A 16340-nucleotide genomic window follows, 5' to 3' on the forward strand; every position below is an offset into this window, starting at 1 on the left:
TTACCATTGCAAAAACTTCTGTTTTTCTCCCTCTCCAAAACAGCAAGTAATCCAAAATAGGTTAATCATATGCAATTCTTCTAAACATATTTCCACATTTATTATGCTGCATGTGAAAAATCAGATCAAAATGGAAAAAAATGCGAAAGAAAAAACAAGCAAACAACAAAAAAGGTGAAGATACTATATTGTGATCCACATTCAGTCTCCATAGTCCTCTCTCTGGATGCAGATGGTACTTTCTATCACAAACCTGTTGAAAAGCCACATCCATCATCAGTTGATCATCGCATATTCTTATTGTTGCTGTGTACAATGTTCTGGTTCTACTCACTTCACTCAGCATCAGTTCATGTAAGTCTCTCCAGGCTTCTCTAAAATCACCCTGCTGATGGTTTCTTATAGAACAATAATATCCCATAATATTCATATACTATAACTTATTCAGCTATTCTCCAACTGATGGGCATCTACTCAGTTTCTAGTTCCTTGCTACTACAATTTTTCACAGGTGGGGTTCCTTTCCTTCTTTTATGATCTCTTTGGGATACAGGCTCAGTAAAAGCACTTCTGGGTCAAAGAGTATGCACAGTTTGATAGCCCTTTGGGCACAATTCCAAATTGTTCTTTAGAATGGTTGGTTCAGTTCACAACTCCACCAACAATGTATTAGTGTCCCAGTTGTCTCACATCCCTTCTAATAGTTATCATTATCTTTTCCTGTTATCTCAGCCAGAGACTTGTGAAGTGGTGCCTCAGAGTTGTCTTAATTTGTATTTCTCTAATCAATAGTGATTTATCAAGAGCATTTTTTAATGTGACTAGAAACGACTTTTAATTTTATCTTAAAATTATTTGTTCATATCCTTTGATCATTTATCAACTGGAGAATGGCTTGTATTCTTAAATTTGAGTTAATTCTCTACATATTTTAGAAATGGGGACTTTATCAGAATACTTAAGAGTCAAAATTTTCCCCCTCAGTTTTCTGTTTCCCTTCTAATCTTGGTTACACTGGTTTTGTTTATATAAAATCTTCTAAATTTAATATAATCAAAATTATTCATTCTGTATTTCATAATGTACTTTAATTTTTCTTTGGCCATAAATTCCGTCCTTCTCCACAGATCTAAAAGGCAGATTATCCTTTGTTCTCCTAATTTGTTTAAAGTATCACCTAAAGGGCTTCATTCTGAAGATTTCCAAGATAAATAATGACCAAGACTTCATATTAATTTTGGTATTCAAAAAAGTTGCTATTCTGAGTATTTGTGTATAGGTTTTCCACTAGGCTGAAGTGACTAATGTGAGGATAACTGTCCTCACCAGCAAGATGTCATTTGCAAATTACAAAGTACTTTCAGACTCACGATAGATAATGCTATCTGCATCAACAGAAATAACTGATAGGATCTGAAGATCAAAGGATAATATTTTCATTTTATTTTTTTGTTTCCCCCCCCTTTCAAACTGTAATCGTTTTTTGCAAACTTTCTTCTTTCACAATATGACTAGTGAGAATTTTACATGATTGCACACATATATCTCTAATTATATCAAATTGCTTACTGTCTTAAGAAAAGGGGAAGGTATGGATGGAGGAAGAAAATTTGAAACTCAAAATTTTATAAAATTTATAAAAAATGAATGTTAAAAATTGTCTTTAAATGTAATTTAAAAATTAAAAATACAATTAAAAATTTTAATTAAAAAAAACAAACCCAAACCCCCACAAAACCAAAGTGCTTTCATATCCTTGATTTTGCAGAATCCCATACTGCAATTGAAGAAACTGTGAAGCTCAGAGGTTAAGTGGAGACTTGCTGGAGGTCACAGCTCTACTGGGGACAGCTGAGACAGAACCCACATCCTCACTCACTAGAGTATGTCTTCCACTCTAGAGATCCATGACTTGTGAACTGGAAAGGCCCTCAGAGGTCCAGAGACCATGATTTGTCCACAGCAGAGCTAGGACATGAAGCCAGTTCCTTTCACGCTAGAATTCAGTATTTGTCACAGTTGCTCTCCTTAGAGTACAACAAATGGTGACAGCCAATGATGTTTTTCATTATTTGATAAAGGTATTGCATTGACGAAAATTGTGTTTTTATGTGTTCTGGGCTATTTCTTTGACTACATACAGGCACACTGAGAAAGACAATGAATTTTAGAGCTAATTCTTCATCCTGGATTCTTTCCACCATAGCTTGAGGTGTGGTGCCTCACATTTTTGTAGGGCAGTTATGTGGGCATCCTTGTGCAGGTGAGGTTGTAATGGGTGTGGGCACTGCCAAATCCAAGCATATGCAGCTATGCCAAGGGGTATGATCCTATATCCTATATAACTATTTTCTAGTTAAAAAGATATTTTCTCCCCAGTCTCTGTTATATGGGAAAAGGAAGCACTGTTAATGGAACATGATGGGATGACATAATAAAACCTAGACCATCCAAGATCTGAACAATCAAGAGGCAAACAAAGACAATGATAAATTAATTCAGCAAAGTTGTAAGATACAAAATTAACAAACAAAAATAATCTATATTATTATTTTCTAGTAATAAAGTTGAGGAAGATATAGTAAAAAAGAAGTTCCCTTTTGCAAATAAAAACAAAACTAATGACAAAATAGCTATCACTATGAGTGTTGGAATAGGATTCAGAGACTCAGGTTCAAATCCTACTACAAGTCATTTAACAGATGTGTGTCTCAATATCTTCACCTGTAAAATGAGGATAATAATACCCAGTTTGAGAATAAAATGAGGTAATATTTATAAAACGTTCTGTAAACCTCTAAGTACAGTAAATGCTTTGTTTTGTTGAGTTATTTAGTCATGTGTAAATTAATTTCTGAAAGAAAATTAAGAGTATTGATGACAATTTAGGATAAATGAAAAATTGAGACTTTATATATCTAAACCTCAAAATGAACTTAAATAATTCTAAAACAAGGTTACTTTAAGCAAAAGTCTGGGATTTTGTTGCTGTTTAAAACAGGGCTTATTAAACTTTTTTTCACTTGTAAACCCCTTTCATCTGAGAAATTTTCATGTGACCCTGAGTATGTAGATACATAAAATAAGTATACAAAATAAAAATTTACTAATAAATCATAATTCTGTGCCTCTTCCTCCCCCCCCCCCGCCCCCATTCTGTTACATGATATGGGATCAAGAAGCTGAGGTTTAAACATTCATTATAAGCCTCTGAGTCAAAATGATTGAATCTCAGGATTCAGTTTTTGGCAAAAAGATCTGAGGCTAAGGTACTAGGCAAGTATCCAGGGACAATATCTACTAGAACAAAAGCTACAATTTATAAGGCCAAACAGCCCATGACTTAGATAAACCCAGATACTTTTTAGAGGGCAACCATTCAAGATTACTTTTACAACAGATAAACTGCTGACCCAAAGTCTGAGTCTTAATGAGAGACAAGGCTTGCTGTGGTTCCACCCGAACTTTATGACTCCTGGCAGAAATGGGTCTTTTGGACACCACTGGATTTTAACCTCTTCCAATAGGATGAATTTTGTGATCCCCCCCTTCTCTTCACCTAGAAGTCATAGGGAAAGGTGCGAGAGGTGCAGGCTACTCTCTTCAGGATTCGCCAAAATAGAGCTCAGAAAAATCAAAAAGCATAATAGTACCTTTGATGATGTTGGACTGATTGCAACAGAGAACCTCACTGATTACCATTTTCTCATTAAATGTCACAGAAGCAAAAAAAAAAAAGTCCAAATTTTTCAAGAAACTAGATCTGAAAAAGGTCCAAGTTTTATAATCATAGCAGCACAACATAGTTTATAATTTGTAGCCCTTTAGTTTGGTTTAATGTTTCATGGCATGCCAATAAACCATTAAGTAAGAGTAAAGGGACTGAACAAGCCCAAATAATAAAAGCTGACTGCCGTAAAATTGTGGAGATTCAAAATTAGAGTTATTACTCCTTTATAGAGCTGGGAGGTTTATGGGTTGATGTGATAAATTGAACATACTCTCAGCCTTTTTTAATGTATTGATCAATTCTGCTGATCTTTTCCCTTTAAAATATAATTTGTTATATGGACTGAGAAGGGATATTGGAAGAAATTTTGGTGATATAAAAAAAGACAAATAAAAATTTCTTTAAACAATGAAAAAATTTGTCTTTTTGAAACAATGTCCTACTTGGACTAGCTATAAAATATATTGCTAGATAATGGATGGTGCTAAAAAATTTCAAAAGATGGCTTCTCAGACCTCTGTGGTCCTGAGGTACTTATTATTTTTGTCATTTTATACCAAACAATTTAATAAACATCCTAGGAGGTTATTTGCACAGACTTTTCTGTTTGTCTTATTCCCTCTCATTTCTCATCCCAATGTTCTTCTCAGTTAAGTCATTTATAGGGGTGGCTGTTCCAATATATACCATCATGGATGGTATCACTTAAAAATAAAGCTGGTGCCCTTCACACCTCAGTCAATTAATCAAGAATGAGAAAGGGAACTATTCTATGATATTATTTCAACATATACTTTCCCAACAAAAGTAGATACCTGTCTAAAATGTAAAAAATTAGAAGGGAAAACGATGAGATGACAAGATTGGCAAAAAGGAGAAACATGCAGTAAGAACAGCAGTCATATTTGCTTTATTTAATACTCAGGATGAAGATACAAAGTTTATCAGCAATATCCATTTATTAAGCACCTACTTTGTTGACGACATTTTATTAGGTGCTGAGGATACAAAGACAAAAATCAAGGAGTGCCTGTTCTCGCAGTTTATACTCTGCTGGAGGTAAACAACACATACACATATTAGATATAAAATGTATCTAAAGCAAATTTATGGTCATTTCCTGGGGATGGCACTTCGCAGCTGGGGGAAGGAGAGATCAAGAAAAGTCTTATGCACAACAGCTAATTGGTGCAGTAGGTAGAACACCAGACCTGAAGTCAGGAGGATCTGAGTTCAAATCTGGCCTTAGACACTTAACACTTCCTGGCTGTGTGACCCTGGGCAAGTCACTTAACCTCAATTGCCTCAGCAAAAAAATAAAATAAAAATAAAGCTTATGCATGAGATGGCACTCGGGACAACCTCTGAAGCAATTTCCCTAGATTCTGTCGTTATTTGTCCTTAAATTTCAAAGAGGACCAATGACATCACAGGATGATGTTTGAACCTGTAGGTGAACTGGATTTAATTGACATTCTAGAGATGCCCAGTCAACAGCCTCACTTCTTTTTTTCAGAATCTCTGAAGTTCAGGGGCAAGACAAAAGTCAAGACAACTGGTGATGGCCTGGGTCTGATGGAGGACTGTGGGGTCTTCACTGTCTCACCAAGCTTTAAGGGTCCTCTGGCGCCTGTTTCAGCTGACTTCCTGGCTGTTGAACAAACTGTTCTCCTTCACCCACCCCACTGGGGGTTTCTTCACATGCTTGGGGTAGACTGACTGACTGACAGACAGCTGACCAAGCTGCGATCGTTGCAGGTGCTGTAGCTTCTTGTAGCCACAGCTCAGAACTGAGGGCCAGGTAAACACCAAAGATGGATGAAGAGCCATCACAAGAGAGGTACTAGTTTTCCCTGAGGCCTATACACCCCATTACACTAGGAGATGGGGTAAGAAGGAAAGAGCCTCCGAGGAGGAGGGGGAGAAGAAGAGTCAGCCTAGAAAACAGAGCTGGAAAATGGAATATTCTGAGAGGACCCATAAGAAGGCCATTTAGGCTGGATTTTGGAGTAAGGGAAGAGTAATAATGTGAAAAAAAGTGTAAAAAGTTGTGAAAGGTTTTAAATATCAAACAGTGGAATCTGCCATAAAGATTCAAGCCATTGGAGTTTACTAAGGGAATAATATATCGAGACCTATGCTTTAGGCACATCAATGACGGCTGTGAAGGAAGAAGTAGAGAGAAGAGAGACTGGAGGCAGTGAGACCATTAGGAGGGTATTTGCAAGTGTGCAGATGAGAGGAGACGAGGGCTTAAACTATGGTAGATATTGATGGGAATGGAGAGGAGATGAGTGTGAGAGATGTGAAGGTAAAACCACTAAGATTTGGCAAATTAATGTCTATATGGCAAGAGGAAGCTTGTGCACCTTGGAGACTACAAGAATGGTGGTGTCCCAAAAGAAAGAGAGGTGCCAGGAGAGAAACATAGTAAGTTTTTTGAATATACTGTGTTTAATTTGGCTGTGGGACATTCAGTTTGAAAAGTCTAAAAGACAATGGCAATATGAGAGTAGAACTCAGAGAAGGAGGACAATGACAAATTCGCGCTGGTCCAGCAAAACCAGGGTGACAAGAAGACCAAGAACAAACAAGCACAGGAGCCTACGCCTATAGGTATAAGCCCAATGGACTGCAACAAAGTGTCAGGAAGCACAGGAATCTAAGAACAAAAAACGATCCACTACTGACTTGTGGTCCTTTCTAGCTCCGCACCCAAGGACCTGGAAGCTGGTCTTAGACAAATTTGGTCTTCTGAAAACCGCTTTCAACTGTGCACAGCTTGCACCATAATCAACAGCACTTACTGGAGAGCAATAGGAATATCAGACTGGGCTCTGGCTCTGAGGCCTCTGTGCCGAAGGATCTGGCACACTTGGCTATGTTAATGTAGTGCTCCAGACCAAGAACGGAACCAAGTGGGAAACCTCCCTTACAGACCAGGTTTGTCCCATGCCAACAGGTTGCATTCTGGCAACACTAATTCACAAAATAAGTTGATTGGATCATGAGGTCACAGACATCAAGAGATCATTCCTGGAAATGGAAGCCTACACCACTGACTCCAAACCTTTTTTCATACATGCTATCCTATATGCACAAGGAGATAAACTTATGATGCTACATGGCATAAGAACAGTTAAGAGTAAGGAGAGTGCAGATCTCTATCCAGTTAGAGTTGCAACTGCTGGTTTTTAGTGTGTCTGATGTTCAAAAATACCCCAGAAACTAAAGTCAGTTCTCCTGGACTCATCAACCACATATTGTGCTGTACAGCTATAAGCCAGAGATAGGACTTATGAGTAAAATATTCCTCTGGCAGAGCACATTTTCTCCAAAAGAAGTAAGTGGAGTAGAATAGAATAGCATTCTAAATTAAGATCCATTCATAAGGAAATCTGAGAACTTGAAGGGAGAAATTAGGTAAGGAGCATTTGAATGAGGATCAAGAGAAATAGAAGTAGTATTGTTTTGGGAATAGACTACAGCTGCCTAGGCAGAAAGGTGAAATCAAGTGAGGCAGTTGGAAAAAAGATAAAAAACTTGGCACAAATAATGGGATACTATAATGATAAGGGATCTAAACTTTTCTCTATGATAAAGGCAAAGCAGCTAAGAAATATGTAATTTATCTCAAATGATAATTTAATCCTTCAAAAGGTGGAGGAAGTGAAAAGAGATTTGCTATTCTCTGCTTGACTGGCCAAAAAGGAGGTACTGGTTGCTAAAAGTAGAAAATTACAACAAATTTAGGAGCAAGATAAAATATAACAAACTGGGTCATATTGTCAAAATTGGCATTCTAAATATTTTTATTCAGGGCCTACAGATCTGTACCAACTGCTGTTTGACCTCAGAGACCCTATTCATTTTGCCATTTATGAATGCCTTTCTCCTAGTATCTATTATTAACACCTATGCCAAATGAGTCAAAGTTGTACTTGTACTTTTGCTCCCTTAAAAGATCTGTCCTATCTTGTTTAAGGTTGCCCCACTTAAATTCAATTACTTCTGTTGCTACTCTTGGAATCATAGGACATTAGATGATCCCATATATAGGAGTACTGTTTCTAGTTTCTATGTAGCTACATGGCTTTTTAGTCAAAGATGACCCTATTAAAAATCATAAAAATATAGTATGTTGCTGAATAAAGATGAGGCCACAAATATGATTAACAGAGAGCAGAAATGCAAAATAAATGAAGATATAGTCAGATGGTTTCTACATGTTCCTAGAAAGTTCAAGTCACTGGGCTCAGTCTAGGTAGTGAAATAATGGTAGACTGGATGGTTGAGTTGGTACTATTAATCAAAGGGATAGAGATGCATTGAAATTGGAGTGGGAAAATTGCTGAATGAGAGAAAAGAGAGGAGAAAGAGAAGGTAAATCAGAGACAGGAAGAAAGGAAGGATGAAAGAGAGGGAGGGAGAGAGGAAGGGAAAAAGAGAGGAAAGAAAGGAGGAGAGAGAGAAAAGGAGGAAGAGGAAAAGAAAATGTCGATTATAGACCAGGGAGTTGACTTTGTTTACTGGCAGAATTCCAGAATACCATTATAAAAGTTAGTTTGTGAGCATTTAGGAGAGCTACAGTTATCATTGAAAGTTAGCTTCCTCAAGAACAAGTCATTCCAGATTAATCTTGTCCTATTTCAGACAAGGCGATAAAATGAGAAACCAAAGGAATACTATGGACGCTGAGCCATTTCAGTCATAGCCAATTCTTGGTCACCCTATTTGGGATTTTCTTGGCAAAGACACTTATAAAAGAGGCAAACAGGGTGAAGTAACTTAAACAGCAAATAAGGAATGAGGCTAAATCTGAACTCAGTTCTTTCTGACTCCAGGCGGAGTTTTATATCCACCTCACCACATAGCTGACATAGTATACTTAAAACTTTAACAAAATATATAATGAAACCTTTCCTGCAACACTTATGGCCAAGATGGAGGATATGGCCAAGATCAGTGGTGTTAAACTAAATCAGAAATGGAACTCTATGGTCATATGTTAACTTAGAAAATCACAAATTAATATGATCTATATTTTATTTTTTATTATTTTTGTTTGACATTTGCAGCATTCAGGCTGTTAAGTCACCTCTGGACTAGATTATATATTTTAGGTGATCAGACATTTAGGTAGATTTGGAACAAATTTTAATATGTATATCTAGAATAGTCCTTAATGAGCTGATGTCAATGTTGGGGAAGGTTTCCTTGTCCTAATCTATGGTTAGCAGGCCTCTGGACCAGGGTTCGAATTTCATCTTCAATGATTTCACCTTCCTGGGCTCCAGTTTTCTTACCTTGAAAATGAGGAAGTCGACCTAGTTGATCTCTTAGGGTTTCTTCTGATTGTGATTTTACATATTACTAGATAAGAATCAATGAGAGACAGCCTGTGTAGCTGCAATTGGTATCTATATGTTAGAAATTCTGGGAAGAAATAGACCGATTATGGAGAGAGTCATCTGCATACAGAGAGAGAATTATGGGGATTGAATGTGAAACACAATATAGTATTTTGACCTTTTTCGTTGTTTACTTGTTTTTTTCCTCATTTTTTCCTCTTTTAAGCTGATTTTTCTTGTGCAGCATGATAAATGTGGAAATATGTTTAGAAGAACTGCACATATCTAACTTATATTGAATTACCTGGGTTCTAGGGGAGGGGGGAAATTTGGAACATAAGGTTTTGCAAGAGCGAGTGTTGAAAACTATTTTTGCATGTATTTTGAAAAATAGAAAGCTATTAGTATAAAAAAAAATCTAGGAAGATATGGACAAGATTTACATATGACAAGATTATAGGAAGCAAATACATTACATTCCTGTGTGAAAGGAGGTGATATTCACATATGTATTCACCTAAGCAGAAACTAGATAATCAATAGACTTTAGAAAACCACTGAAGGTCAGCAAGGTACAGCTGAATTGAAAACTGTACTTGCCATTTATCTGGCAGGACACTCAGAATGGATTAAGAAAAAGTGGACAACTAGTTACAGTTTAAAACTGTATTTAAAGAGGTTTAATCTGGCAGCGTCCTCTAGATGGATTAAGAAAAAGTGGATTCTAGGTAGAGACTTCTATAACAGTGACTGACAGGGAATGAAGGTTCGAACTAGTTTGCTGCTATGTGGTGGTCAGAGGAAGTATGGAGAGAAAGAAACAATACTGGGGAAATTTTTAATATATATATATATATTTTTAAAGCCCACTGAACTTGAGAGTCAGCTCTGTGTTAATTTCCTGGGTATATTACCATATAAATGTTAAGTAGTTTCCAATTAGTTATACCTGCAGACAAAACTTTCAAAGATTCCTAAAATTTATTGATTATAGAGTTTCTGCTTCGGCGAATCCTTTCATTCCGGGTCTAATGTATCCACTGCCTATAACGTGAATCTTGTCCATGTGTTAAATCCTGCCACTAATTGACAATGTGACCTTGGATTAATCCCTTTTCTCTGAGCCAGTTTTCTCACTTTTACTTGGCAATGTGAAGTCTACGGACCTCTTCTCCGAAATCATTTAAGAAAATGCTACGTTTCAGCTGAGAAAAATGAAAATAAAGATGCATTTTTTCTTTTCCTCAGGTTCGTGGAAAACTAGGTCTCCCCGCGGCTTTCCGCGCTCGCCGGCCGGTGCAAGGGTCAGACGAGGAGGACCTGGGACGGGGACCTCGAAGTACGGAGGACCCTGGGGCTCAAGAGAAGGGGGGAGAAGGGGGGAACGGCCCGCCTCTGGCACCACACTCGCCTCCGAGAGAGAAGCGCGTATTCCCACCTGTGCTGCAAGTGCGGCTGAGCCTTGGTCCCGCCCATTTGATGGATGAAATAAGTGAGACTCGGGCTCCCACACCGGGCAAACGACAGGCTTGACAGGCGGGCCCGGACCAGGGGTCCGGGAGGTCGTGACTCCCTCCCCACAAGCTGGGCCGGCCGTTACCTTTTGGATCTTCCCCAGGAACAGATCCTTGGCGTAGGACGAGCACCGCGGGCCAGTGCGCAGGAGCCGCCGCAGGCTGCCCGCCGCCAGCCGCTGCTGGGAAAGGGCGCCCAGAGCCCGGCGCGAGCCCACCCGGGCCGCCCGCAGGAGGAGGACGCCGCCACAACTCATCACGCTCCGCGTGCAGATGTCAACCTGCAGCCGAGGAACTTTAGGAGCCGGGAGACGCGCAGGCGCCTCCCGATAGCGTCACATGTGGGCGCTTCCCGATGGCGTCACGAGCTGGGAGGTCGCCCCACCCATTCTGCTTTTCTCCGGTAGTCCGGATTGCGGCTGCGCACCCCAGGCTCTGGCGCGTGGAGGCAAGGCTGCTCCTCTTTCCCTTTCTTTCCCTCCCCCATCCTCCTCCCCATTCTCCCTATTTTTTACTCCACTAAACTATGGGTGGGCTACCCTTGTGGGGCAGCGTAACTGAACGTGGAGGTTAGGAAAAATTTGGCAACAGCAAAAGGTGTGAAATATTCCACCATCATTTAAATCTTCATTTAAAATAAACAAGCTGGGGGCCGCTAGGTGGCGCAGTTTTTGGAGCACCAGCCCTGAAGTCAGGAAGACCTGAATTCAAATGTGCTCCCAGACGCTTAACACTTCCTAGCTGTGTGGGCAAGTCACTTAACCCCGATTGCCTTAGCACAAAAAAAAGAGAGAGAGAGCGAGAAATAAATAAAATAAACAAGCAAATCCTCAGTATGCAAGTTTGCTTCATCTTTAATAAATGGCAAAATTAGATGTATATCAAAGAATTGTTTTAAAATGAATTTGTGACTTATCAGTGAATGCTTGATTTGTACATCTGTTTTATAAATCTCTATACCCAGGGCAGTGTCAAAATTTCTAAGGTGAAAAGGGGTCATGGGTGGAAAAAGTCTGAGAAACCCATGACTAAAGGAGGATAATTCTGGATTCTTAGTCACTTGTGATGGAGCTGAGGTGCAGTGCTCAAGCATTTATTAAACTCCTATTATGTGCCTGTCTCAAGGAGCTTACACTCTAGTTCTGCATGTAAATGACTGTTTCTATGAGGTGCCTTTGTACCAAAGGAAGGCAATGGGATAGGAAAGCACTGGCAGCTGGACTTTGAGGGGGATAAAGAGATAGAGACCTCTATTGTCTCTATCTAGATTTTTGTGAATGGTCTCCCAGGTTAGATTGTGAAATCCTCAAGGGCCAATACATGTCAACACTTTTTTTGGAACCCATACTCTTAATCTAGACCCTGGAGAAATTGAGTGGGATGCCTAGATTCCCAATCGCTATGTGGTAAGATAGAAATGAAACCTCAAGTCTTCCTGGTTTTGAGACAGGCTTTCCAGTCACCAACTTGTTGCCTCGATCAACAACTTAAAGTTAAAACTCAAAGAAACTAATTTTTTAACTGCTTTGGTATACATGTATTTATATGCTAATTAACAATTTAAAAAAAAGAATATTGGACTAGGAACCAGGAGGCTTAAATATAAAGGACTTCCCTGTTGAAGACCTCCCCATCAATCCTGGAAAATGAAATCCAGTAGAGCATAGAGGCTACAATGTCCCTGAGTAAAGCCAGAACAAATTAAAATGCAATTGGGAAATGTTTAACAAAATTAAAAACTCAATAGAATATATCTAATGATAATGTGATTTTTCTAAGTTAATATGTGTCAGTAGGAATTCATATGTGACTAAATGACCCCCTTCTATTTGAGTTTGACACTAGAGCTTCAGAGAAGTGAACCCCACCCCCCCAACTTGCAAGAGAGAAGATAGGGAGGTAGGATAGTTTAAGGGAGTTGGGAATCAAAAGTAGAACAGTTATACTGGAGACAAACTTTGCTATTGCAGGTGAGAAAAATGATTATTAATAACCAATGACTTAGGGAGATCCAGAGTCCCCCTCTTATAAAGTCCTGATTTTAAAAGTTCAGTTTCTTGAAAGACATTGCAGATAAAAATAATGAATTTGGAGGAAGGCCCTTCTCTGGCAGGATATATATTGTGTTCTGTTCAGGCTTGGATTGAAGGTATACTTTCTTTGAATAGATGGCCCAAGGCTGGGGGAGGTCTGCATACAGAGATAGTTTCTCTGTTCAAGAGTGACATGATGCTACTCTCAACTCCTCATTTTAATATAGCTTACCTCCCATTGTGTTAACCAAAGTTGATTGCCACTCCTCTTCCAAAAGAACATATAAGTCCTGAGTCTACTGCCATGATTGTCTCTGCTCTAAGAGAGTTGGCCAAATCACCATCTTTTTGTTAATAACCTTATTAATAAAATTGTCAAATTTTAAATTTAATTAAATTAAAAATTAAATCTCAAATCTTTTTGATTGTCACACAGGAAGGATAGATCTGATTCTTTTTTTTTACCCCCTTAGGGTTGAGCCAAGGCGTCTCTGGGGTACCAGCCCCCCACTTTTGGGAGATCTGACCCAAGATATAGAGTCGCTGATGTCCATAATTGAGTCAACTTGGTTCTACGAGTCTGTGGAAGGTATGTTAGCTAGGTAATAACCAATAATTAGAATGAGGAAAAAAAGAAGTGGGTTGGTCTATGTAGCATTTCAGCTGCCTAGTTTTTTGAGAAACAGCATAGTATAAAGTGTTGAATCTAGTATCAGAAGATCTAGATTTTATAAATCTAGATTATAGGTCTAGATTACTTCAAATACTAATTGTGTGGTTCTTAGTAAGCCACTTAACCTTTTTAGGACTCAGTTTCTCAATTGTAAATGGTAATAATATACTACTTATCTCTCAGTGTTATAGAGAAAACACTTGTTATAAGGAAAACTCTATTGATCTGAGTTGTTATTATTTATCTATAACTGAAGACTTTCAATCTTTCCTAAAAAGGGTGAGGTGAAATTCCACTTATTCAATTCAATTCACCACTCTAGCTTCATTCCCTAAAGGTAGTTTGTGTTGAAAAATCCTGAAGAGTGAACTTCTGCCACAGCCAACTTAAAGTTTTGTATTTGGGGAGATTAGCCAAAGAATAATCTAAGATCCTCCAAGTTTGCTTTGACATATTAGTACATGGGAAGGGAAGGGTGTGACAAGAGTTCCAAGTTGTATAGCTAATAATTATATCAGATAGTATTAATAACTAGTCCTGACCATGTGTGAATTGGCAATACATAAAGTAGACTATAAGAAATGTTTTTTCCGCAGTAGTTTTTTTTTTTTTTTTAAAGTCTGTATGCTGCAGAATAGTGTAAACCAGATGGCTGCCATCTCATATTGCTAGTCTGGAGATTGCCTGTATTAGGTAGATTATCTAGGTGGATCTTCTGTACTTTTCCACTATCCTTATTGATTAGTGTTAATCCTTTCTCTGGTACAAATGACTAAACAACACAGAAAAACACTATAAAGGTTTCTATATTGAAAAAAAATTAGCAAGTACTTTTAAAAGTATTTTTAAAAGTGTAAAATATTTTTAAAAGAAATTGCAGTTCTGAAAAATAATGTGGAATTACTCAATTATTGATTCTAAGATCCCATTAGGGTTCCACCATAAGGATGTCATTGACAGCAAAATAAGATCCATATGATAGCTGAAGATTTACCTGTGGGATAATTAACACAAGTATCATTATTCTTATTTTAAGGTTGCTGATGTAAAGTTCACAGTCACACACTTTTTAAATGGAAGGGGCTGGGACTTCTGATTCTAAGTCTTATGCCCTTTCCTCTATACTCTGGAATCTAAACTAGGTGGATTATTATTTTGCTTTTTGATTTTTTTCCTTTTTGAGTCTGGAATTGTGATTTCATCTGCATGGACAATAGTCAGAAGAGAAATTGTGAAAACTTGCTCATCTGATAGAGATCAGAAACTTCTTTGCCTTAGAATTTTAGAGAGTTCCTTGAGGCATTGAATGAATTACCTGCCCTTAGTTACACATCCAGTATATGTCACAAATGGGTATTGTTAGTTGTTAACCAAAAGTCACAATTCCATAAGATGTATAGTAACTTGATTTATTATAACAGAAAAACATATGCATGTGGGGATTCCTTATAACAAGTATAAAGGAGAACTCCTTTACATAGTAATATGTATATTTTTTCAAAGCTAATGAGACTGTCACTATATCAATGAAATTTATATGATCTGGAAGAAGGTTAACTGGAAAATATATAATATACTTCTGTTTTTGTTGTTGTTATTAAGTTGATTCAGTCATAAAAATCCATCTTCTTGGCAAAGATACCGCCATAGTTTAGCATTTCCTTTCCCATTTTACATTTCCTTACATTTGTCATTTTCTTAGCCCATTTTACAAATGAGGAAACTAAGGTGAACAGGATTAAGTGACTTGCCCAGCAAGCAGCATACAACTAGTGTCAGAAGCCAAATGAATCTTTCTGATTCCAGTCCTCCGCACTATTACCACTCATTTTACCGTAATGCTTGTATAATTCTAGCCACCTTTACTTAAGTCCCTCACACAGGTTTTCTTGCTAAGATGTGTAGGTACAGAGGATTGCTTGTGAATTCTGCTGATTTATAGTTTAAAAAAATGCAAAACCTCTTGCTGGTTTTGAAATCTACACACACTGAGAGTAAGTATGGACACAATTCCCATTCTACTTATATACCCTTCAGAAAATGAGCAGTCAGGTATGTCAGAGGACCAATGAATTCAGTCACGCTGCCTGCCTTGCAGAAGATGACATCCTATTAAACTGGAAAAATTCTGAATTGCCAAATGATCGGTGAATTAGCTACTTTCTAAGGGAGAACTAAAATGTAGACAGAACCTTTCACAAGATGGAGGTTAAGTTGGTTTGTGTGCACTTATACACAATAGTGAGTATATATACCGTATGGGATGTATAATTTCTCCATCTCTTATTTACTCTGCTAAGCCTATACCGTAAGGTCTTTGCTCATTCCCAAAGTACATTAGTTACTATGGAAACAGTGTTGGAGGAGGTGGATCATAAGCTCCCAGAAAGCCACAAATGCAATAACCAAGTTATCATTCTCGGCACGTTCTGCAATTTACACTGTATTCTGATGAATGGAAAAGGCCCCGTTGGATAGCCACTATGTCCTTTTATGTTATGTACAATAGCACTCACCTGTCTAACATTTCTGCAGTATTTACAGTCAGTAAATTTCCAGCCTGTCTTCTGGCGGATGCTGCCGATAACATTAAAAAACGTGAAAGAGTGTAGTATTGTTAACTCCATTATAAGTCTAACTTCTGTTAAAAGAGACAATTCTACTAAGAGCTGAGGCAATAGGGATGTGTATGTGTGTATATATACACTAATATTAATATAAGATTATAAATAATTCATCACTAATACATATATTAATATTAACATGCTAATATTAATATTTTAAAGTGTAAGGTTAATTAAGACAATATATTATAGTGAATCACACTATCATATATAATTAATATAATATATAAAATTTTAACATATACTAATATATATGTAAATATATATTACATCGAGGCAGGATAGACCCATAATCACATTAAGCACTCAGGGGCTTTGCCACATACAAAGATGACTATATCCCAGCTGCATATCTTTAGTCTCATCTTGCCACAATTACTCAGGAAGTGACAAGGAGATGTTTACCAACAGTTTA

General features: G+C 37.8%; 1 protein-coding gene across 1 annotated transcript in view; it reads right to left on the reverse strand.

Moving 5' to 3' along the window:
- ACAD9 (acyl-CoA dehydrogenase family member 9) overlaps positions 1-10899 on the reverse strand; it is a 44104-nt gene extending 33205 nt beyond the window's left edge. The window contains exon 1 of the mRNA XM_051983667.1: positions 10682-10899. Coding sequence (XP_051839627.1) covers positions 10682-10852 — 171 coding nt within the window. The 5' untranslated portion in view covers positions 10853-10899. The remainder of the gene's footprint in view (positions 1-10681) is intronic.
- Positions 10900-16340: the final 5441 nt, after the last annotated feature.

This window comes from Antechinus flavipes, chromosome 1 (genome assembly GCF_016432865.1).
Source record: "Antechinus flavipes isolate AdamAnt ecotype Samford, QLD, Australia chromosome 1, AdamAnt_v2, whole genome shotgun sequence".
Taxonomy (NCBI): domain Eukaryota; kingdom Metazoa; phylum Chordata; class Mammalia; order Dasyuromorphia; family Dasyuridae; genus Antechinus; species Antechinus flavipes.